Genomic DNA, 25836 nt, shown 5'->3' on the forward strand with positions numbered 1-25836 from the left:
ACAGCTCTATAAATCCACACACACACCCTGAGCTTAGAAAACTAGCTAGCCAGTTACCGAGTCCCAGGGCCGGATGATGCTCCACAAGCGCCCAACTGTTATCGTCCACACAATGGTTTTTATAGACGAGGAGCTGGCACAGGTCTCGCGCCGTCATGTCGGCTGGGATCTCCACCATCTTTCCGAACCCATCCTCGCTGAAGATTTTTATGATCTGAAATACACAACAAAATAATGACATTTGCTAAGTTAGTGGAAACAATCATGTCTAAATATGGAAAACATTGTTAAACCTTTGTCATTTTTTACTGCGTCACAGGACAATTTTACTTTCAGGGTCCAGACGGGAGTGAAATAAGCGTAAAAGTAGCAATGCACAGTAACATTTGATATGACCAAAAAAATTTATGTACAAAAAAAAGATTTTGGAAACTTTACCGAAGAATTGAGCTATAGAGTAAAACTGTAACAATAGAAATCTGTGTCTATATTATATTCTTAATTATAATAAAAAAAAAACAAGAAAAGGTAAACATTTTCAAGTTTCATGCTCAACACGACGAGTGACGAGTCTTGTCAATGTGCCCCTTACACCAGGACCACTTGCATGCTAGCTTTTCTCGAAAATTCTCTAATCTCCCGTACACGTTCAAAATCCTTCAAACCTCATACGCGACATATTTACCCTCCATCATTTACAGTTAAACCGTCAATGCGACGTTACTGTGGCCGCCACAGGATTCCCTCCGGCAATCTACAGGTCTCTACTTTCGCCCCACTTCAAGCACAAACCTACTTTTCGTGCTTCCAGTCACCCAGGGGGATAAAGACAGTCTCAAGTAGCCAGAAGCGTCAATCTTACCTCCCCAGGCCTGAGCAGGCAGCAGTCAGGAGAACAAGATGGCATTTCCCCCAGCAGCCCGTGAGCTCCTCCGCAAACCGAGAGAAGGAACCGCTCCCCCAATGTCTCCACAACTCCACAGGAAAAGAAAAAAAAGACCCAAAAAAAGGCAGGTCCGATGCCTCGCAGATGTTCCTTCCTGTCGGCGGCTCGGCGCGTCCTACCTGTCACACAATTCCTCTTGTCCTCCCTCTGCCTAGCTTTGGCTCAGGACAGAGCTTGCGGATAGCACTGTTTCCAGCTTGGCAGGCAACTTCCTTCTGTTCCTCTCACAAAGGGTTACAGCCACAGGCTTTTAGGTAGTGAATCAAACCACACTTCCCCAACCAATCATAGGGCTAGCTCAAGCTGATGTAATCATTCCCACACAGACACAGACGCGCACACACTCGCACGCCCCTCGCGCACGCACACACATAGACGGACGCGCAGTCATACGCACGCACAGCCTCAACTTTCCTCTCCCTTCTCCTGCATAGCTTTGGTTTCTTTTTTGCGCTGGCACGGTTTTTCCTCTCAAGTGGAGATGGGAGTGATTGAAGCGGACAGAGCAAAGCTTCTCAGCTGTCTAAACCCTAACTTAATTTCCTATCGTCTCCAAGAAGTTTCAAGTGAGGACTTGTTTAAAGTTTCTCTTTTCAAAAGGCCGGCTTTGAAGTCGGCGGTTTTGAAGGCAGAAGTCGCTCTCACGACAGGGCAAGTCTCTTTACAGACCAAATGAGACCGACGTGAGAGCTTGAGACGTCTCAGTCAAACCTTATGCCCGCATTCCTCCACTTAACCCAAGAATAAGGCAAAAAGCCAAGCCCACTGGTTTCACCCCTCGAATTCACAAACACACAAACAAGTCAAATCCAAACTTTCAGACAGCTAATTCAACAGAAGTCTGACACAGAGAGTCTTCGCACCCCGCCTGTTCCTCTCTGCACACTTTTGTGGAAGTGAACTACATCTTTGTGATAAACCGCAGCGATTCGTATGAAACTCCAGGTTGGACGCGCGCGCTCCTATCTGCTTGGCCACCCCTGCTAAATATAACTTTCTGTGACCACAGGAAACCGGACAGAAAGGATGACTCAATCCCTTTCAATCCTTTAGGAGACTATTTCAGTTATGGGGGTGGGGAGAGAATGAGAGGAAGTCGGGGATAGAGGGCTGGAGGGAGAACTGGAATCAAGCCAGAAGAAAGAGTCGGTAGGGGTGGTAACATAAAAGGTATGCAAACTCTCCAGCGCTCCAGCTGGCTCCAGCGCTCCTCCTTTTCTCCTCCTCCTCTCTTTCAATCATCACTCTAACATTTGGGCGGACGGTAGGGAGACGACTGGGTCACATATGTGCTCACACCAGCTCATAGAGCCATAAGCTGCAGTCATGTCGTGCGGCGCGTCCGTCATTATCCGTCTGACCTATATTATCATTGCATGATGCCTGGTGCCGTTTCAGAGAGGTTAATTAAAAGGCAGGGCGGTGTTCTTTTTTTGGCCTTTTTGACAGTTTATTTATAGTACAGATGGAGAGAGAAGACAGGGAACTATTGTGAGACAGGAAGGGAATGGGATCTGAAATGTTGCGAGGGAGTGATCTAGATTTAAACTTGTCTTTAAAATATACTGAATATATATATATGTACGTATATAATGTTTTAGCACCAGGTGGAGGCAAAAAGGCAAAATGGACAGGTAGCATTACAATAATATACTTCAATGTTTTGTGCAATTCAAATTTCTACAAACTAAGCTAGCTGGGATTCATTTGCTTAATATAACCGTTTACTTAAAAAAAAATATGAAATAAATAAGAAAAAAAAATATATATATATATATATAATATAATACATAAATATAAATATACAAATAATAAAATAAATATGATCAAATAATATTTATTAGGGCTGTAAAATGATTAATTGCATACAGAATAAAAGATTGTTAACATAATGTCTGTCTGTGTACTTTGCATATTAATTTTGTATTCATAAACACACACACACACACATACATGTATACATATTTAGGAAATATTTACATGTATTAATTTTATACCAATAATTTAACTTAAATATATATATAAATGTTCTTTAATTTTCATATTTTATATTTTTCTTTAATATATGTACGTGTGTGTGTATTCTTATGAACAGGCTACAAAATGAATATGCACAGACAAATATTATGTAAATATAAACTTTTATTTTGGATGCGATTCCTCACTATTAATCGTTTGACAGCCCTTATATTTATATATTAATAAATATTCAATAAATCCTCCGATTTGAGAGTTATGGTGGACAGCAGGATTCACACTCAAATGTTTCAGGGAGGCCGCTATCTGTTAATTTTACAGACTCTCCATTAATGATAAAGCACATTGCAATATATTGCAAAATTCAAAATGCAGGTCTGTAAAACATCACTATAGAAAGTATCTTCATATTAAAAAAGTATATTGTGGCCATTTTTAGAGATTTGTTTACGTTGTTATTAATCTTTGGCTGTTTCTCACATGATATTATCCTACATTGCAGAGACTTGGAATAGAGAGTTCAAGACACATTAAATGTTTTAATAAAACTGTAACACCCGCAGTAATAACACCGGCCACACCTTCCTCACCAGTGCCTCATCATATACTTTTCCACTCACTTTCACTGGACTTTTCATTATGGACTTCATTACCCAGAACCCCTTGCACTCACTCATTACTGATTATACTCAGACCTGTACTCACTCATCAACGCCCTTTATATCCCGCACTCATCCATTCACGATTGTGAGATCTAGTTGTTTCATGTGATATGTGTCTCTGACTGCTCTATGGACGTTACCTGTTCTGTGTTACGTTGGATGTTTCCCTGTTCTGTGTTACGTTGGATGTTTCCCTGTTCTGTGTTACGTTGGATGTTTACCTGTTCTGTGTTACGTTGGATGTTTACCTGTTCTGTGTTACGTTGGATGTTTACCTGTTCTGTGTTACGTTGGATGTTTCCCTGTTCTGTGTTACGTTGGATGTTTCCCTGTTCTGTGTTACGTTGGATGTTTCCCTGTTCTGTGTTACGTTGGATGTTTCCCTGCTCTGTGTTACGTTGGATGTTTCCCTGTTCTGTGTTACGTTGGATGTTTACCTGTTCTGTGTTACGTTGGATGTTTACCTGTTCTGTGTTACGTTGGATGTTTCTCAAGTTACCCTTTAATTCTATAAACCGAATTTTTAAGCTTCCTTTGGTGTTTATCGTGTCTTTTACCTCAGTTGGTCTGTTTAGTCACAGCTTCTTGCATAACTACTAACTTCCCGGAACTATTGAGATCCCATTGCTGTGAAAATACTGTTCCATTGGAGTCAACGGAGTTGATGTGACTCTTTCAATGGCTCTTCCCTGGGCACAAGTGTCTCATGGACCCCCCATACACACACGTGTGGACAATAAAGTTTTAAATTAGCCTATAGGGTACTACGAGCAGGAAACACCTCTGTCTTATACAAGATTATATTGACAAGTGTCAAACTACGACCACCACCTGATGGACATTTACAACACATGATTCTGGACCAGCAGCAACAATACAATTCCCTGCATACTGAAACGCACTGGCATACGTTAGCAGCACTCACTACCAGACCTCTATCAATTCAGTTCTATCAGATTCTTCCATAATTCACACACAACCACAAAACTATTCTGAAGAGAAAATATAAGAACTTTCTTAAGATAAATTATAGAATGTTATAAAGACTATTCTTAAGTGCAATTCTCAAATATTTTCATCTTCATTTTTTCTAAGAGTAAAAGGGAAGTTTTGTCAATGATTCAACTATAAGAGTTATTTGTCCAGTTGTTAAACTTTGTTTGCGTAACAAGCAACACGCAACTTATGTTCTTATGTAAGCGTGTGACGTGTTACCGTAAACGGCATTAATGTTACAGAGTGAAGCCAAGAGAAGCGATCCCTGCGCCGGGAAAGAGAGACCTCGCGCTCGTGGGGCAGCACTGGCGACATTTTCCCACTGAATGAAAGCAAAGGTTTATCCAAGAAGTCGCTATATTTGTCGCTATGTGATTCTTCTGAACAAAAGCCGCTAGAGGGCTCGTAAAAGTGACTTAATCAAAAGTCAGTCTTCCTAAGTTAGAAATACTGTTTTGAGTGCACACATCCATGAACGCTGGCCAGAGAATTGTACAGCAGAATGAATATAGCGAAACCGCTGTCATGTGAAATTTTCCTCCCCTAGCTTGCTTGGGCCCCTGGGCCTGTGCCCATAATGCCCATTGGATGATCCGGCCCTGTACTTTATGGTTATTTGTATGGAGCTTATATGCTGTTTGAGAAAGAAAGACTCGCTAGGCTATGCCTCTGACAAGTGTTTGTTTAAAAAAAACTGCAAAGGAAATTTTTCCATTGCAAATCTGGAAATCATTGGAATATTTCTGACCATGAAAGAGCCTTCAAAACAAAGCAAAATCCCTTTTTCGGTAAGAAAAACAAAGCATGACTAGAAATCAGGCTGCTATGAGGACAAATAATTATTGCAACAGTCCAATAGCCTTGAGCTCTTTCTGAACACCAGTTCCTCCCAAGATACACATATTGAGTTACATAAGACAATTATATTGTCACGCAGGAGCATTTTTCCCAACGGTGTTGAAACGCTGCGAGAATGAATGACTTCGGGTTGTTAATTCAGCAATAAGTCAAATGACTGGTGAGACAGTGCCCAGGCCAACACATATTACCACACCTAGTTTTCCAGTCATTAATTAAAATCGTTATAAGAAAGGAATGGTGTTACATTTCAGTTCCAGGGTAAAACTCACACGTCAAGTACTTCCTCTTTTCTGTTTCCAGTATATTATGATTTATATAGGCTGAGCTGGTTATATTTGTCCAAACCACCCGATCCATGACAAGATTTGTGTTTATTTTCTCATTACAGTTATTAGCCTACCATGATGCCATGGAGTTTTCCGTCATCAGTCCTTCATACAGACTGCAATTATTTGCATTTATTGGTAAAGGAAACATAGATACTCCTGGCCATTCCTCCATGGACACAGTTGCAAAGGGTGGAAAGATAATGTCTGGTTCTTGGTTATGTAATCCCACACAAGGAGAGTTTTAGGCAGTGTACTGTTCTGTAGTGCCAGTTCCACTACCCACTGATTTCCTGCACAAATCTAAAGGACCTAACTACTTGTTCATTTACATGTGTAAAGTACATTCATTTATCAAAGCGACGTACAGTAAAATACACATGTATAAATAAACATGTTACGAATGCTTCAGTATTATATAATTCAGTATTCAGCATAAAATATTCAATATGTAATATGTATAATATGGATGACCAATCACATATGCCAACCTGTTCAACATACAAGAAACTTTGTCTAAAATACGGTATCTCGCAATGCATTTGACTTAATTTTTTGTGTTATTAATAAACAAAAAAAATATCAGATACAATTTTTAACATACCCTTTTTGAGACAGAATTTTTGAAATTGGATGAGAAGACATAGGCAAAAAGGTCTGAGTGAGTGCTTAATCGTGAATAAACTCTTCAATTCTCAAAAAAATTCAATTCTATTTGTATTGCGCTTTTCACAAATTTCATTGTTGCAAAGCAGCTTAACATAAATCATAATTTAGGAAAAAATAATATTAATAATAATATTAGTAGCATTATGTAGTCATTCTTAAAGTCCCTGTGAACCGGAAATTGCAATCATTTTTACTTTCGTAAAATTTCAAAGGAGAAAATGAGTGGGCGTGACTTGCGTTTTTCACTGCGAATTGATTGGATAAAAACAGCCAATGCATTTTTAAATGAAACTGCCAGCAGACTGACAGTTGAAGGGGAAGAGATAACGGATGCTCTGGCCCAGAGCCATTGAGAGAGTGAGAGTCGCATCAACTCCGTTGACTACAATGGAACAATTTTTTCACAGCAATGACGGTATGCATGGAGCCACGACTATACAGACCAACTGAGGTAAACTTCTAACCAATTTAATGAATAAAAAAATGAAAGAAATAAAGCATTTAAAGAGAAAAAATAACTGCCTGGAACTATCTGAAGGCTCCATGAATCACGTGACACAGGCTCTCAATAGTTCCCGGAAGTTAGTTATGCATGGAGCTTGTCGCTACCCGATCTGTCCCGGAAACACGATTTGTTCCGCGCATGCGCGAAAGTGCGTCTACTTCCGGCCGAAATAATTTACGGCAAACACGATTTGTTCCGCGCATGCGTGAAACTCCGTCTACTTCTGTTCGAAACAATTTACGGCAGTTTTAATAAAAAAGTTGTTTGTCCATACCGGAAATATTTTTTTAAATAAACTCTGTATAAAAAAGAGCAATTAACATCAAAAGACATCAAACATATTACAAATGATAATGGTTTGGTGAAACGTACGGAGGGATACACAAGGAATCCTGTAAAGAGTGAAAAGTAGTTTTTCTCTAATAATCTTTATGTTTCTTTTTATTATATTTTTTGATTCCAAGAAAATACAATATGACAAAATATTATATGTCAGGAGTGAGAAACTGATTTTTATATATAAAAATACTTCTTTATTTATAGAAAAACTATAAAACTTAAAATGAATATGTTTATTAGTGATTCTCTTAAAACCTTTTTTTGGCAAAATATGTCAAGGTTAATATGTGGCACAAATTGATAACCTAATTAGATTATTGAAATCCTTGGTTGCCCTTGACAAGCAGGATTTTCAGAATTCATCCAATTTATTTTTACATTTGTTCCTTATTTTCTTTAGTCATTCACTAAATCTCAACCTCCCACCCAGCCTCTCTCAGTCACACAATCAAACATCTATTCATTTACTTAAACTGCTGATTAAGGAACCTTACTTTTCTAATATTTTAACAAATGTCTGCATTTAAGAAACACACAGAAAAAGTTATTTATGTATTTATTACATTTATTTACACATTTGGTTATTCCAAACAACCACCCAAACCCCACCCACCCACCCACTCACTCAACCTAACGACGCTCTGAAGGACAGTCAGGAATCTCTCCTTTTAAGAGAAATTTCTGAAGTCGTTCATAAAACACAAACGAATCCATAGCGCTGTAAACCATTTTTGTACTCTCCAACATCGCCACTAACAGACTGTCGTAAAACATCTAAGATAACAGGAAGTGGCGCCAATTAGAACGCATCGAGTCGACTGTCGTGAAAATGGTAATTACCGGAAGTAGACGCACTTTCGCGCATGCGCGGAACAAATCGTGTTTCCGGGACGGATCGGGTAGCGACAGCGCTGCGACTGAACAGACCAACTGAGGTAAAAGTCACATGACGCTCCAGCGTTTTGGACTTCCGCTGGCAAAACTCTCTCGCAATGGCTCTGCTCTGGCCGAGCCGTCTAATCTACATTATTTGAGCTGGATTGTGCATTTTCAGATTTGAAATTAAGATTATGAGGGTGATGCATTTTAAAAAGAAAATGTCCCACATTGATAAGACATAAACTCTGCAATATTTCATAAAAAACACTAATTGTCATTTTTTATTTCACTGGAACTTTCAGTTATACTTTATGAGTGGTGGCGATATATTCTTATGAACGACGTAATGATACGAAGGTTTTGGATAGCCCAGCCCTGGATTGTCCTATTTTATTAAGGCATTTTATTATTTTAAATATTGTTATCAGGACTGGAAACCTAAAATTATTATATACCATTAAAAATACTAAAACGTGGAGAAATAATATATTTGTTAAGGTATGTTAACACGCATGTAAGTGAACCAGGAGATGCCAGAGACGACAGCAGACAGAGATCCAATACAGGTCTGTATCTTTAATCGAAAGAATACTGGCAGGGATACAGGGAGAGTCAGGGGTAAGCTGTGGCAAGACTCCACACAAGGCTACCACGGCATAAGACGTGTGCCTGTTGCCAGCCGCTTTAGTGGCGTTACGGTGGGGAACAGGAACGTCCACTTCAGCCATGCATTCGGGAACAGAATGTTTCATTTACATTGCTAAGGGTGCTGGGTAGAAATTTGATCTATGACATATTAACAACAACCTGTATGTTGGCGTTGATAAAAACGTTATTTAGTCACAAGAAATTATTTTACCGGAACTTGCATTTGAAAATGGACATAAAGTTAAATTTACTTTTGAAATTTGACCGTTGCTCAGCTCAGCAGTGGCATAATGGGATAGAATATTCTCCATCCAAGGCACAATAACTAATCCCGGCGGAAGCAATAGACCATCCAGGTATTTCTCGCCTACCGTTTTTTTGCATTCTGACGTTTCAGACAAACTATTCATGACTTATACTGATTCTCGCCTACAATACAGTATGGAAGTAGGTGATTTCGGATGGAGGGAGAATCATTAGGTGCAATTGTCATTATTGTGAATAAAATACAGCAACTGACCAATCAGAATGAAATGACATAAGTATTTACAAAACAATAACTTGACACCTCTGATATACGGTAATGATCATGTGACAAACAAAGTGAGGTCTTGTAGCATGCCACTGTCGGAAATCCTAGGACGTACAGTGCCAAAACTATTTAAACAGATGAATGTAAGTATATTAGTCAGCGGACACAAGTTCTTTTTTCTTTGAAGGGTAACCTATATATTCACCACCTAATTTACAGCATGCCTGTCACATATGACAAAGAATGTGAAAAGCATGACGCATGAGAAAAAAAACCCGTCCAACAGGCTGACCTCAAAATGCTTCAGAAAAATGCATGGATCCTGTGACCTTATGATTTCGCCTGACCTACTAATGTATTGCCTGTAAGTCATCCATTGAGGAGCATGACACATCCCCCCGCTCCTCCCCTGAGCTAACAAGTGCCTTTCTAATGACCGGACCCAATCCTCCCACCACGAGCTGTTGTTTGCCTAAAGCAGAGACTGACTTCACCTCTAATGAGATAGTGAGACAAAACCCGAGCGGGACAATCAGAGGCCTCCAGAAAGCCATGGTTCCCCGTCTACACACTACCAGGCGTCCATGAGACACTATAGGCTTTTCATCACTCCCACCTGGCCTGAAAACTCAAGGCTCAAATGACTTCCTTTCTTCTGTGGAACACAAAAGAAGATATTTAAAATAATGTGTAATTTGGTCTTTCTTTTCTGTGTTCTGCAAAAGATAGAAAGTCATACAGGCTTGGAATGACGTAAGAGTGAGTAAATGATGAAAGAATGTTCATTTTGAGGTGAACTTGTGTTGAGGTGACCTTGTCTTGATTCATACTGACTTGCTGTAATGACGTCTTTTTTGTTTGTGACAAAGAGAGCGTTCTTGACACATACGCTCAGTTATCATATAACACAACTCCAAAAATGTATCAGCGAGCATATGATTAAGCTTGCACTAAAATAACACGAGCTGGGTTTTGGATTCTGTACAGTCTATGGTTGGCCTAAAAGAGCTGAGCTTGCATCACATCTCTAGCCGTATTCACCACACCGAGGCTTCCATGAACCACCAAAGCAGCTGATTATCATTATCACAATCACAACACCACCACACAAAGGAGACCAGACAAAAAGAAAGAATGTACACACAACCTTGATGTACTGATGACATAAATAAGTAATTTAAACGTCTTGATTCATTATATTGACTAAAGTGACCTTTGGAGGATAATTGGTTTTAAAAAAATCCTTATAAATTAAACAATATGTAAAATAAATAGAAAGAAACCACAATTTATTAGTTAAAGATGAGGTAACACCTTTTCTGCCAATTACATTTTAATCTTGAGAACCTATAGAGTTTTATTGCATACTTTGTATCTTTGAAGAGTATTTAGTTTGATCAAATTTATAAAAGACAGATACAGCTGTACGATTGTTCCCAGAAAAAGATGTGCAGGCCAGAGCAGACGTGCAAGACTAAACCGAACTAAATGAGGAGCACACAATACATTATCGCATTGATTCGCTGTAAATTTGTGTTGTTTACATAATTCCCGTACACGGCGATTGTTAACAAAACACGGACATATGACTTAGTTTGACTAGCCGCGTATGCTTCATGTCCGGCATGTTTTAGCGCTGGGACCGCGCCATCTATCAGATTCAACCGATCTCCAAATCCAGCGTTATATCCATCTTTTATATAACATTCATCAATGAAATGCAGTGAGCAAACAAACACCTGAACTTCCAACAGCCGAGTGAAGCAGCATAGAGGGACGTGCTCTTTCTCATGCTGCCTGGTTGACACGTGGAAGTGCTCTTTCTCTCACGCGTGCGCTTTCACTCGCTGAATGACGCGTGGGTGTGCTTTTCAGGGAGAATTGTCCAATGAGACACTGAACCCATGTTACGAAACGGGAATCCATGTTCGAAAAAAACTTTCAGAAACCTGTATGAATCCCGGCGGAGTGAATCGAGCACAGAAATAACTAGTTTTTGACAGGTTGACCATGTTAAGCTTGAGAAGCCAGCAAATTTAATAAAGTCAGAATGCAAGAAATTGCATGTTACCTCATCGTTAGTTAAAATGATAGTTCACTCAAAGATGAAAATTCTGACAATTTTTTCACCCTCTTGTCACTTCAAACCGGCATGACTTCCTTCATTCCACAGATGTTGATCACTTTAATGAAAATATTAAATGTCAAAGAATGTATTCAAATTTGAATGTATATATATATTATGGTGGGGGGCACGGTGGCTTAGTGGTTAGCACGTTCGCCTCACACCTCCAGGGTTGGGGGTTCGATTCCCGCTTCCGACTTGTGTGTGGAGTTTGCATGTTCTCCCCGTGCCTCGGGGGTTTCCTCCGGGTACTCCGGTTTCCTCCCCTGGTCCAAAGACATGCATGGTAGGTTGATTGGCATCTCTGGAAAAATTGTCCGTAGGGTGTGAGTGAATGAGTGAATGAGTGAGTGTGTGTGCCCTGCAATGGGTTGGCACTCCATCCAGGGTGTATCCATCCTTGATGCCCGATGACTCCTGAGATTGGCACGGAGTTTAATATTTTAAGTAGCATGTTTTATTGATTATTTATACAGTAAATGGCAGATAAAAAGAGTTTTCTCAAATTTGACTGAAATTAATATATGAGACATACTGTAGACATGTTTATAAAATCACCAATAAAAACACTATTTTAAACCTTGGTCTAAATATATAAAGTCCTCTTAATTTCCCAGATACTAAATCATATATGGCCCAACTGACTTTTTTGTGGTAAAACCTTTCTTTTTCATTTGGGCCAGCAAGTGGAGGAACAGAGAGACTATATAAAGATCACACGGACACTATCAGTGTGCATGAATCCCTGCTGTCAGATCTTTTGGCCTCTCATCTCGTTCTAAGCCACACACGTAGACACTAACAATCCACTCCTGAATGCACTGCCCCTTAAGCCCATGGCGTCCAACTGAGATCAAACCAAAGAAGAGCCAAATGTTTCCCCAATAGAAGCAAAGAGTTTTTGTGTTGAGTACTTGGGTAGCAGGAACGCTCATGCAGCCCAACAGCAAATCAATGTCTGTCTGGGGACGAATAATCACCAGACAAAAAGGATGACATCATTACTTTTCCATTTAACAATCATTGCAGGACAGGCAAAACTGTATTGATGCTTCCTGCTCATGCCACCCAGACAGTAACCCCTCCTCTCCGTTAACTGCTGCCAACTAAGATCATTCACTCAGTCAATCACTGCACACAGCGAGACTTGGCAAAGATGATTATTCAGACAAAGTGAACTTGATCGAAACTACAGTACGTTTCAGTGAGGCATTATATCGGCAGCTTGGAAATTATTTGAATATTACTTTTTATATGCTTAGATCAAAGGGTTTAAAGCAGGAATGTGAAGCTTCGAATTATGATTTAAAGCAGTTATATTAATTGTTAGGATCAATTTTTGATCTATTGTCTAGGTATAAGGTTTAAGAGTCGAGTCGATAGAACACTCAGAAGTCTGGATCCGGGGACCAAGAATGATACAGACACAGAAGTGCAGTTTCAATCAGAGTCTAATCTTATTCAGAACGGTCTAGTATTTATATATAGGTAAAAGAGGAAGTGAGCTAGGGCCTATTATTGGCATAGCCACATCTCAACAATGGAATATTATGTTCATAAAAAGTGTAAAGCTCAGCAATACATGAGCTCCATGTTCTGCATACATCTGCTGATCTCAACCCCCACTTCCGTCGTGCCTGGCTTGCCAGGAGTATGATAGGGCCCATAGTGCGACATTTACCGGCTTGTTATAATAGGGTTGCATGATAATGGGTTAAGTGATAATCACGATTATTTTGCTTAAAGAAGCCATCTTTTGCTCTTTTTGGGGTTTGATTATTTTTTTGGGGTGTTTAACAATCAATGTTCATGTTTCTTGTTTAAAAATACGCTATATATTTCACATACTTCAAGTCTATTCTTCACCGGTGTCCCTGTTTTAACAAAACAACTGGATTTCTTCCAGTCTATATAAAATCCCTCCTTCTGAAACGCTCTGATTTGTAAAGCAGACCAGCTCTGTCAGGATTGGTTCCAGGCTTAGAGTGTGTGAAGATGTCCCACCCATACCATATCAGCAAGCTTCCGCTTATTAGGCTGTTGTGATTGGTCGGTGCCCCTCTCAGTGCACGTGTATTCCTAAACTTTTAGCAACAAACAGTAACAATGGCGTCAACTTCACCTTATCAGTTAAATACTTGCGGATCGATCAAAGTGTAACAGATTTCTGCTAGTGCATGTGCAAACATCAATCTTTGTAAGAGATTGCAATTTCCTACTATGGGGAGGGAAATGTTATATTAATTAACGCTAATAACAGAAGCATTAGTTTTGCCTTTTTATATTGGACCCGAGTTGGATAATAAAACAAGCAGATTGACCAGGAGACATTTGCAAGCAGAACTTCAAAGGACATTTCATAGAAGTGTTTTACAGGTAGGCTATGCGTGCACACACACACAATATCAGTGTATTACACTTTAGCGCTGAGCTCAGTCAAATGTTTACAATCTCTAAGAACCAAATACTACTCCAGCGGCTCTTCCTCTTCTCTAAGCAAGACCTCGACCCTTTTTCAGCGTGTTCCTTTGGGCGGAGGTTATTAAAAGCACCCAGAATAGTGACACCATGTACCCAGGAAGTAGAGGCGTGTAGTCCCATTCCAGCCGTTTTCTGTAGTCCTTGAAAAGCGAATTCTGTTAAAGACAATATCTCGCTTATTACTGAACTTTGAGCTTTATCATTTTGCAGGTATTATTTATGCTGCAACAGCAACATGACAAACTAACTAAAGGTTGAAATATGGGACCGCGGGGAATGGAATCTTTAAAATTTGAATCACGATTAATCATTACAATAATCATTCCAGTTTAGAACATTTTATAGTTTACTTGTATTACATACTTTTTTACTTTACTAAACACTCATCCATAAGCTCTGTCCCAACCATCTCTGAACTTATCTTCATGAGCTTTCTGTTTGCTGTCAACATATCAATATTGAGATGATTATAGGGAAGCAGGAATCGATTCGTGATTAAAATACGATTAATCGTGCTGTCCTATCATGAAAATAAACTTAAAAGACTAGTAAAAACGTCAAATAAACAGAGTTACTGGCCTGGGCCTGTGTCTTAACCTTTGACTTAACTGAGGTCCAAAAGATTGTTTGTGGTTGTCTCTAATTTGTCACATATTTAATACAGTTTAACTTTTACTGAACCCATAACAACAAACGTTCATTTCAAACGTTCATGCTGCAGTCTTTTTTGTATGGTTTTACTTGGTCTTGTTTGGCTTTGTTTACAAAAAGGGTGAGCACATTAACATACCCAGCATTCACGATAATTTTGTTAAAATTGTTTAATTAATTGCTCTAAACTAGGGCTGCACGATTAATCGAAAAAAAAAATCGATCTACATTCATACCTAAATGCGATCTAATTTCTTAAGGAAGGCGATTCACTTCCTTGTATTTCCCACATTTAGATCACTCACGTATTGGTCACACTCACACAGTCTAAAACAAAACACTGTTAATTCACCAATCAGGCCAAAGATAGCAAATGAGTAAGATCCTTCCCTCCTCTCTCATTTACTTCGTTACGCGCTATCACTCACATGACGTGTTATTTATTAGGAGGCAGAGCTAACGGTTGCAGTCACAGGGCTAACGGTTGCAGTCAGCTTACTTTGTGGATTTGGAGTGGAAAATTTGGAGCGGTAAAAAGAGGAAATGGACACCAGTGTGGAAAATCCTGTTGACGATGAAGCGTCAGTATTAGAACCGAAAAAAAAGATCGTAATCCACCGTGTGGAACTTTTTCGGGTTTAAACCTGACGACGATGCACAAGAAGTCATCATTTGTAAGGATTGCTTTGGCATCGTCCCAGCACCCCAAGGTAACACAACAAATCTATATAACCAACTCAAACGTCACCACAAAATACAGTACGAGTTAGCAATGAGAGACAAGGGAGCTAAATAAAGCGCATCCTCGCCCGAATTTAAGCTCTTTGCGTAGATAATTGTCGACAGTGACAGCAGCGCCTACCGTGGTCACAAAATATCACGGGTAACTGAAAATGTTGTAACACCTGCAACCAGACGACACAAACATCCATAACTCAGACATTACACGGTGCATCGCCATACCCTTCAAGTTCCCAGCGGCACAAAGATATAACAAACGCCATCGCTTATCACCTAGCTGAAGACATGGCTCCAATCAACACAGTTAAAAGCGAGGGATTCAAGGCAATGATAAAGACTATTGATAAGCGCTACTCTCTGCCCTCTCGCAACTATTTTTCGTCTGTTGCATTGCCAAATCTATACACCCAGTGCAGAATGACAGTCGAGAAAGAACTGCAAGATATCCAGAACTTCGCCACAACAGCAGACCTATGGTCAAGCCGAACTATGGGGCCTTATTTAAGCATGACAGTGCATTACATAACATAAATTAATACTCTTCCCCTTTTTATTTTTTACAGCTTAAGTTATTTAAGTGATTTACTTATGGTCCAAAAGCACAGTTTCCTTTGTTATTTTTGTTTATTATTGTTAACATTCTTCTCTTATTTATGTTCAACAGCTTAAGCAAAGTTATTCACAAGGAGAAAAAAAGGAGAGACAATTTTTGTTACTTTTTGAACTTAATAATAACTAAATGTTCTATGTTCAATTTTTTACCTGAGTTCAATTAAAGTTTTGGTTGAAAAAACGAGAATCGTGTCAGAGAATCGTGATCTCAATTCCCATGAAGAAAAATTGTGATTCCCATTTTAGTGAGAATCGTGCAGCCCTACTCTAAACCCAGTCTGCTGGCCGATTTACAGATTGACAACTGTTATGTATTAGGAATGAGCAACGGTCAAAAGCAGAGGCAGTTTGATAATTCGCTTATTTTTTCATGAACAGATGGACATTTCCAAAGACGCTGAGGCCTCACATTATCAAAGTGGTTAAAAGAATAAAACACTTGTCTCACCATTAGATTAAAACTATCAAATTAACTCTAATTAAGTACGATAATCATATATAAATAGCAAGATACTGTATACTTGCCTTGCTATACCACATTTATCTTGACCTGTTTTTCAAAGTTGAACTTCTTTAAGTGAGTGAATGACCTCTGTATGTGTAACAATTAAAAGAAAAAGTGAATTATACCTCAGACAGATTGACACAGACAAATTTACAATTCTTTCGTTATATTGTTAAAGGCATTATTAGAGAATATTTGGTTCTTTTTTTAATCGGCCTACAGCCCCCCTTCAGATACAACACACTTCTTTGTCCCATTAACTGAAAAAACCTGCAAGCAAAGTATTGAGAAAGGGAACGTGAGCTCACTTTTTCCATACATTTTTCTTCAGAATCTTTCCCCGAGGATTAAACAGTTCAACTCTGACCTGTGATACAGCTGAACCCGAGAGAACGGCCCAACTTAACATATCACTGAACCTGAACATTATTGTTAATGCTGAAAGTATCCGGAGCACTTGGACGGGGTAAGGAACTATGTGGAATGTGGCCCTCAAACCAAAGAATGAGGACAAAGGTGAAAGAAACACGGGTTTCCGTACAGTACGGTCCACTCTGCCTCAGTGGGTCTTCATAATGAGGCTGGTCTGGGCGGCCGCCAAGTCCCATGTTCTTTTAGCTCTTTTGCTCCCCTCCTCTTCGCTAGTTCTTTCTGGACATAATTACTGCCACAAAATTGAGTTACTTGTCAGTCTGCATTTCCTACTCCAAAACTTTGCATGCTGACAGAGAATTTTTGGCCTTCCCGTGTTGCTTTTTCTCTCTCTGTCCTAGTTTCTTGTTCTGACAGACATGCGTTCCTGCGCTCCAGATGAGCTACTAAAGTCTGATGCTACGTGCCGTCTGTGTGACCTACATGAATCCAGCTGCTCTGAGCTCCTCAGCTATAAGTCTTCAGTGTGCTGACAAAGCAGTTCATGGCAGAATCACTGAACCATAGCCAGTTTGATAGGTTAAAAACGCCAAGAAACATAGCTGGGAGCTAAGAGCCGTATATTATTTCTCTGGAGTTCCATTCAGGCTAAATTTATTTCATATATATTACTGAACAGAGCACATATGTAAAGTTATTTCTCATTACTTAAAATGTGATTTGTTTTATTTTTCAACCTTTTAGGCAAATCATCTGAGATTTAAATAAGACATTAAAGCACAACAGCTGATAAAAGGGGGACAGACAGGGGGAAAATGTTTACATCTTCTATGCACATCTGTTTTGAAGCTTACTAGCTTATAGATAGCCTTAAAGGCATAGTTCATCCCAAAATGAAAATTCTTCATACAATCAAACAACAATCTCATCGTTTGAATTCCATTGCATGGATATAAAACATGGCATAAAAAGACATTTCTCAAAATATCTTCTGTTGCGTTCTTCAGAATAAACGTCATGCAGGTTTTGAATGACATGAGGGTGAATAAAAAGTTTGAAAGGGTTTGTATTTTTTGGGCGAACTATTCCTTTAAGTCTAACATGCTAAAAGCAAGAAAACTTCCATTTTGAGTTCATGTGGGCTTTAAGAGCTACTAAACTTTTGTGAAATGTTATGAACAGAAACGATGCACAGAATATTAATTTGCCTTCTTGGTCCAGATGGCACCATTGCAATGCTGTACTTTAACTTTTTTTTGCAAATAGCACATGTGCTACAGAGGCCTACAGAGGAAGTTTTGTAGCACAACCCAAACGGTTGTTGCACAAATATACGTCTGCTATCATCATTAAAAAAAAAAAACACAAGTGCAGGTCATCACAAAAATAGACAGGTTGCAGGTCATAATGATATCAACATTATACAAATGGATAAATAAGGGCCATATAATTTTTTTCCCAAATTCGAAATCTACTACAAGTTTATTATTTTATCTGGTTCAAATTAAGCAGACTTTTATTTTGGCGGGTCGTCGCAAAGATTTTGAGTTACATTTTTTGACAGTAGCTTCACTCAAGCTTAGAACAACTTTGTGGATGAAGTTCATGTCCCCATATAAGATACAGGCAAATCCACGAGTATCATGTTTTTAACATGTTAAAGTGTGCAACTCATTCACTCATAAACATGCAGAACAAGCAGATAACAATTTTAAATAACGTAGTAGAGTTCCGCTTTGGTGTGTCCTTCCATGTTTTCACACGAACAGGCGGCTCATCTAAAGCCCCTGCCAAACTGTATCGCTTGCGTGATACACTAATAAATTTATTCTTAGTGCAGACAAATATGTCTCACTGTCAAGTCCTGTATTACAGTATGACATCTACCTACAGGACCTAACTGTTCCATGCTAATCCTTGACCCTTTGGCTTGAGCTAAGTGAAAGTGACCTATTTTTCAGATATGGTGACTCATACCCAAAATGTTACCTCTGCATTTAACCCATCTAGTAGAGAACACACATACACCCGGATGATTGGGCAGCTATCACTACAGCACGTGGGGAGCAAGTAGGGGTAAGGTGCCATGCTCAAGGGAACCCTGCCAGGCCAGGAGAACCATTAGGCCACCACTGCCCCAAACACGAGATAGCAACTTCAAATAAACCAATGAAATGAGCTTGATGTGGTGCTTCTGGGAAAATACAACTAGTGGTACAACATGTTTTTTAAAGCAATTTATGATACACAAATCTCAGCTGAGTCAGGTGGCAGAACACGTACAGACTATTAGAACTGGGTTTATGACAATTCATCTCAGCAGGACAGCATTAGCAGGTATCTGAGCTGGCAGTGTGTCCTCCACGGCTTGTTTTAATTGCCGTCTCTTCCAATGGAGATGGTTAAATCACAGCCCTCGGTCAGGGCTGTGTTCAGCAGCCAGTAATCCAGGCAGGTTATGGCTTGTTCAGTAGGGTAAAGAATAAAATTGGCTCTCTGACTCAGGAGAGGCTATAGACTAAACCATAGCCTGGCACGACTCCAGACCGGCATTTGTCAAGAGCTCTTTAGTGACAAGTATCCGACCAGCTGAGAGAACCAAATCCACCCCACAGATTTTATGCACAGTAGATCACCTGGATGTGCGACCTGACACGTACACACACCAGCAGCGTCACTTCACAAGAAGAGAATAACGGAACCTAACCTAATCTGTTACACACTTTCTGCATGTGTAACAGTCTCTTATCATTCATGACATTATACTTATATATAATCTTCTGTAAAGCAATAACTAAAAGATGTAATATTAAAGCTCCTTGGTATTACCGAGTGTTTTTCACCTTCAGTGGCAGCACGGACTGATCACCTACTCATGCAACACAACAACATTTATCCAAAACAAGGGTTTTAAAACAAGACTTGGGACCATCATCTATGACCCAAATGGTCCTACTGACATACAAACACTAGTTTTAGAACAACGGCAACTTCTGCACATGCCACACCTCAGTGTCTACAATAAAACCAACACGGCGCGAGCGTCTCTCTGGCCCTTTTCAGGTTGTGCCGTCCTGCGTGGGATTGAGTCCTGAGAGCCCTTCCCAGTGCTGGGTTATTTCCAGCATCTTACCTCACCCTGGAGTAAAAATGCATCGACACATTAAAGTGAGGTAAGATACTATTAAACATATTGCTCATCCCTTATTTGCGTTCAAGGCCTTCTCAGTGGGTGCCAAAAACTGATGTCAGTGAGTGCTTTAAATGGATTAAAGCCTACATCTCTCTCTCTCTCTCTCTCTCTCTGTGAAAGGTGGTTATATACCTCTCAGAAGAACGTGGTACGAGTTTCCAGAATAGAAGAGACAGGTTACGTTTGTCACAATACAAATAAACTCTGATCTGGAGTCAGAAAGCAGACACATGGAATGACAGCACACTGGTCAAGCAAGCATTGGTTATGAGAATGAGTTCTAGTTCTGGAAAGCCGTAGCGTGCGACTGAAAGGCCTTCTGGGTTGCGGAAGCGCTCTGGTTCGCGTGCCTTCTGCATGGGATCTGGGGAGCATGGGGGCCTGTCAGAAAACGCCCGCAGCTTGGAAAATTCTGTGAACACAAAACGTCGTGCTTCTTACCAGGCGAGCAGGCAGAAAGACATCTGTACTCGTACGCGCGAACGATTGAAAACATCTATCCAGGGGGTGCAAACCAAAGGCAGCTGTTAGAGAGTAACACGTACAAGCTCCAAGAAAAAAGCTTCATATCACACATTCTCAAAACAGTCCACTTTTCAGACAACATTCTACAGACACATCCACATAATGATCTACAGACAGACACATGCATACCAGTGCGGGAAATTGCACAGATTCGTTGCGGGGACTCTACACACACACACACACATGCATTCCACATTCCACAGTGAGACAGATCCGTACAACCAAACACAAACTAGCATTTTAAACATACCATACCAGCTATCACGACTGGTATAACTGGCAATATGAAAAAACTCAAGACCGATCAAACAAATTACATTAAAACCCACATTAAAAATCTCATTGTATTTACTTAAGTAAACTGTAGTATACTGTAATATGTTACAGAATCACTACGCTTATCTAATGTACACATTTGTACAGTATTTGATAGCATTAAGAATAGTAATGGGATAAACTGTATTTGCGTCCACACCAGCGGATGATAACGTTATGTTTATTTTAAGCCCACACAATGCAGTGTTCCCAGACACTAAAATGACTGTTGATGCTCATTCCCGGATGTGTTTTCTTAAAAAATTTGACTGCAAAGGCTGGATGCTCTCTCTGAAGGATGAAGGGGTGCATATATTTCGCCAGCTTATACTGCGTTATACCAGGATTTAGGAATCTAGGTATAAGAATTTTTAAGACAGTTTACGATATTAGATACTAAATTAAATGTTAGGCTTACTTTTAAAAGTAAAACCAAAGCATCCAGTAGCCTGTTACAATGTTTTTCCTGAGTAAGTGAAAGTCTTCATAAATGACTCACTGAATCATCAACTCTATTGAATCGCTAAAATCAACAATTCATTTAGGAATGATACACGGCTGTGTTATCCAGAGAAATACAATAATTCTGCTTTGTTTAGAACTATTTTCATTGGCGAAATAGCGTAATTTGACAATGTGATTTAATAATAATGCCGTGTTTATTGAACTGTACGACACTGATCCCTCTTGCAATTGTGATATAAGAAAATCTCTCGCTTGTGTCATTCTATACAGCAATTTTGCATCCTTATTAGACACAACAAATCGGTGAGGGCACTCAAAATGGCAATCAGACATTTGAATAATTGCGAATGAGTATTTGACACATGCCCAAAGCCTTCTACAGGCGAACGCATACATACAACAATCGACAGTATACACAAACATGCATACAACCTACAGAAATACACACATGTATACAACAACATACAGTCGCACAATCACACATCAATCTACAGACATACATGCATACAACAATCTACAGACACATGCCTAAAACATTCTACGGACAAGAGCATACTACAACAATCTACAGTATACACAAACATACATACAACCTACAGAAATACACACACAACAATCTGCAGACATACATGCATACAACAATCTACAGACACACGCCTAAAACATTCTACGGACAAGTGCATACTACAACAATCTACAGTATACACAAACATGCATACAACCTACAGAAATACACACATGTATACAACAACATACAGTCGCACAATCACACATCAATCTACAGACATACATGCATACAACAATCTACAGACACATGCCTAAAACATTCTACGGACAAGAGCATACTACAACAATCTACAGTATACACAAACATACATACAACCTACAGAAATACACACACAACAATCTGCAGACATACATGCATACAACAATCTACAGACACACGCCTAAAACATTCTACGGACAAGTGCATACTACAACAATCTACAGTATACACAAACATGCATACAACCTACAGAAATACACACACAACAATCTGCAGACCATATTTACACTACAAGTGTCGAGCAGCATGTCACCCTACAACGTTTCTTTCATGAAACTCACTTGTATTATATTTATGAATAAAATAATTGTATTTAAGAAATAAAGGGGGCATTTAAAGAACCAAGTTCCAACTCAACAAGACAGTGTTTTAATAGAGGGAGATTTTGTTTTGATGTGTCGCGACCTGCCTGCTCCACGTGATTCCCTGCACACTATACCACAACTGCATGCTGACAAAACCCCACATCTCTGAAATCCTGAATGTTCACAAATTTCACAAATGTGAAGGAACGTGGTCTATTCACATACATACAAACAGGCAATGCGCTTTACATCTCGATTATATTTATGGACATCATCAGTCACTGAAGATTTCTCAGCTGTTTTAAATGACTTCCAGGCGTTCCTCCAGGTTTTTTCTCTTATTGACAGACCAAAAGCCCACTCTGGCACTTAGACCCCTGCTGGGTTCCATCCACAGCACAATAAAAGTGAAGAGAGAGGGATTAGGGTAATTGATTAATGTCTATAGCAATTTTTACGGTAACATAGGGGCCATGTTACGGTAACAAATCCCGGTCCCATATGGAGGTGGTTAGCCTGCAGGAATAATAGGGCTTTCCAGGAATATATCAGGGGCCTCACTCAGATTACATGTGACAGAGATAACTTTATACACAAACATAAACAAATGCTCTCATTGCATGCACAGTGTATACAAATACATACAAGTGCGGGCACATTATCACAGGCGAACACGCCCGAAAACATGCACAAAACAATCCTGAAATTGATAGAGGCATGACCTGACGTTGACATGACATGTGGCACGTGCCTTGAGACGTTGCGTGGTGGAGGTGGTGCTTATGTCCAGGCGTCCTGGGTACAAATCTGGTTCTAATCATTTCCCCGTCACAAAACCCCCAGTATAATTTGGACAGTTTTCATCATTAAAGATAAAAGTCTACGACTACGATTTTGGGGAGATTCCCATGTACATAACTTTCAAAGTCTTACTGTAAGTGCTCATGAGTCAGACACTGCACTGGAAGTGACTCGTTTACCAGGAAACTTGAATCTGGACACATGTCAACCTAATCAAACCGCGTTTCAGATGCACACCCACCATATATGACGAAAAGCTATTGTTCACTTAAAGGGATAGTTCACCTTCAAAATGAATATTCTGTCATCATTTACACACCCACGTGTCATTTCAAACCTTTATGACTTTCTTTATTTGGCAGAACACAAAGGATGATATGTAAAAAAACGTTGGTCACAGTACAGCAAAGCCCCCCATTCACTTCTACCAACATTTGCTGTTAACAGCATTCTTCAAAATATCTTCTTTTCTGTTCTGTAGAAAAAAGGGTGAGTTGAAGACAGAATTAAAATTTTGAAGCTGAACTATTCCTTTAAGTCTGACAATTGGCTTTCAAGGTGGACAACAACCACACCGACAGATTGGAGGAACCAGAGCACTCAAAAATATAATTATTTACGTATTTTTGTTTTTCTTTCGTATAGTTTCACATCCTGTTATGTTTTCCAGTGAACACAAAAACATTGTCAAGAAATGCACAGTGTTTTTTTCCTGCATAGCAGACTCAATAATTTATTTTGTTTTCCACAGAAAATTACCGTATATGAAATAAAGGCGAGTCAATATTGACAGAACTTTTATTTCTGTGTGAACTAGCGGGAGAGAAATGAAAAGTTCTCTTACATATTTGCCTGTGGGCTGACACTGAGGTAAAGAGCCGGTGCTGAGCGTAGGGGAACCGGCAGGACTGCAGAGCTCTGGAAAAGGGTTGGGGATGGCAGGTAGAGAGGACGTTCGGTACTGTTGCTCTTCTTCCTGAAGTCTTCTGTGGGAATATGGCAAAAAATCTCAGATTTAGGATTATATCAGAGACATAAAACATTGTTTCTCAACCTTCAGGGTTTAATTGTCAGCAAAGAGTGTTGCGGCTTTGGGCAACTTTTGCATGCTGGCAGAGAGACGGGGAGTTCTTTTGAAGTGAGGATATCAGAGAAGAGAGACACACATTCGCTGAGTGTCTGATATGAAGTCTGAAAGGTAACCTCTGAGTGAACTTTCGCTTGAGCGAACCGTCGTTCATGAGCTTGTTATGCTTCACTTCCTGAACTGATCCGCAGCTGAGAGGGATAAAACATGCTCACCAAATGGAAACCATTTACTCTCAGAGGTTTCAGTACCACGCAGCGATGGAATAACAATAGTGACGCCCTTGATAGAGAGAAAGATCACTGCAAGATGATCTTAGTGCGTGTTACATTTAAGCTATTGCTCTGGAAAGATCTTTGATCTCGAGATGTTTCACATATTTCGAGCTTGTGCTATTTATTTAGACGAAATGTGTTTTGTGAGACATGCAGTGAGATGCAAATGTCTGATGCCCCACTGGACTGGATATTTTGTTCTTAAGGCAAGACGTGGCAGGCAAAAAAGTCAGATTTTTGTATATTTTGCTTCTATAACATGTCTAACAGTGATACTATAAAATTGACAAAGTTCACAATAAAATCTTTATTTGAGGTGTTTTGTCACTCCTGTCGTCTATTTGTCCTCATGTAATTGTGTATCTTTAGCAGACGTTTTCTCAAAATTTGTTTTTTCAACATTCTGATCCAAAAATGTCAACTCGTGTACTTACCATACTTTCCATGTTCATTCTTAGTTATATTCTGAAGGTTATTACAGTAGGTTATTTTGATATTTATAAAAATAGAGAAATCTGAAATCTCTTTTGTAAAAATGCGTAACACTGATAGGTTACTGTATGTTGTTAAAATGAAACAAAGATAGCATGTGTAACTGTTTTCCGTGCCTAGACTTATGCTTTTTAAATATATGTAAATATGTGCATATTTAATGAGATATCATTACCTTTTTTTGAAAACTTGCAATGCAATTTTTTTTACAAATAATGTATTTAATGTATTGGTAAAATTTCAAGTTATATATTTCAATTAAAATAAAAATCCAATTCACCTGCAGTGTCTCACCTTAACTTTTCCTTAAAAACGTATCTTAGATGCATGTTTGTTTACCTGACAGCGAGAATGTGCATGGGCTGGGACCGTCGCAGTCTCTGGTGTGGGGAGGTGGGCTGAGCGTGTGTTTGATAGGTGGGTCTCTGTGGCTGGCCGTTGTGTAGCAGGGGAGCGGAATCAGCCGACACGGTACAGGAAGAGTACAAACTCTCAAAGGAAGAGTTCATATCATTCACCAGTGCCTCCAAATCCACGTCATCCTCTAAAAAGGAGCAAAAGAGGGAAAGAGGTGATAATTTAGGACATGATGTGAATGCAGATTATGACTAAATGACATGCCTGTTTCTGTAGCTCAACTTGGAGAAAAGTTCACAATCGATCCTCAGGAAACACACATCCTTTTAAAATATCCAAACTTCAATGCAATGTTAGTAACATTCTAA

At 39.4% G+C, this 25836-nt stretch overlaps 1 protein-coding gene across 9 annotated transcripts in view; it reads right to left on the reverse strand.

The window, feature by feature from the left end:
* grb10b (growth factor receptor-bound protein 10b) overlaps positions 1–25836 on the reverse strand; it is a 73072-nt gene that overhangs the window by 17615 nt on the left and 29621 nt on the right. For 8 of the 9 annotated variants that reach the window (XM_056762046.1, XM_056762051.1, XM_056762047.1 and 5 more), the window contains 3 exons: positions 25451–25655; positions 24102–24243; positions 58–214 (listed from right to left, as the gene is read on the reverse strand). In XM_056762046.1, coding sequence (XP_056618024.1) covers positions 58–214; positions 24102–24243; positions 25451–25655 — 504 coding nt within the window. The remainder of the gene's footprint in view (positions 1–57; positions 215–24101; positions 24244–25450; positions 25656–25836) is intronic. The other variant, XM_056762048.1, reaches the window with a different exon arrangement.

The sequence above is a fragment of the Triplophysa dalaica genome, chromosome 12, assembly GCF_015846415.1.
Source record: "Triplophysa dalaica isolate WHDGS20190420 chromosome 12, ASM1584641v1, whole genome shotgun sequence".
In the NCBI taxonomy this organism is placed as follows: Eukaryota; Metazoa; Chordata; class Actinopteri; order Cypriniformes; family Nemacheilidae; genus Triplophysa; species Triplophysa dalaica.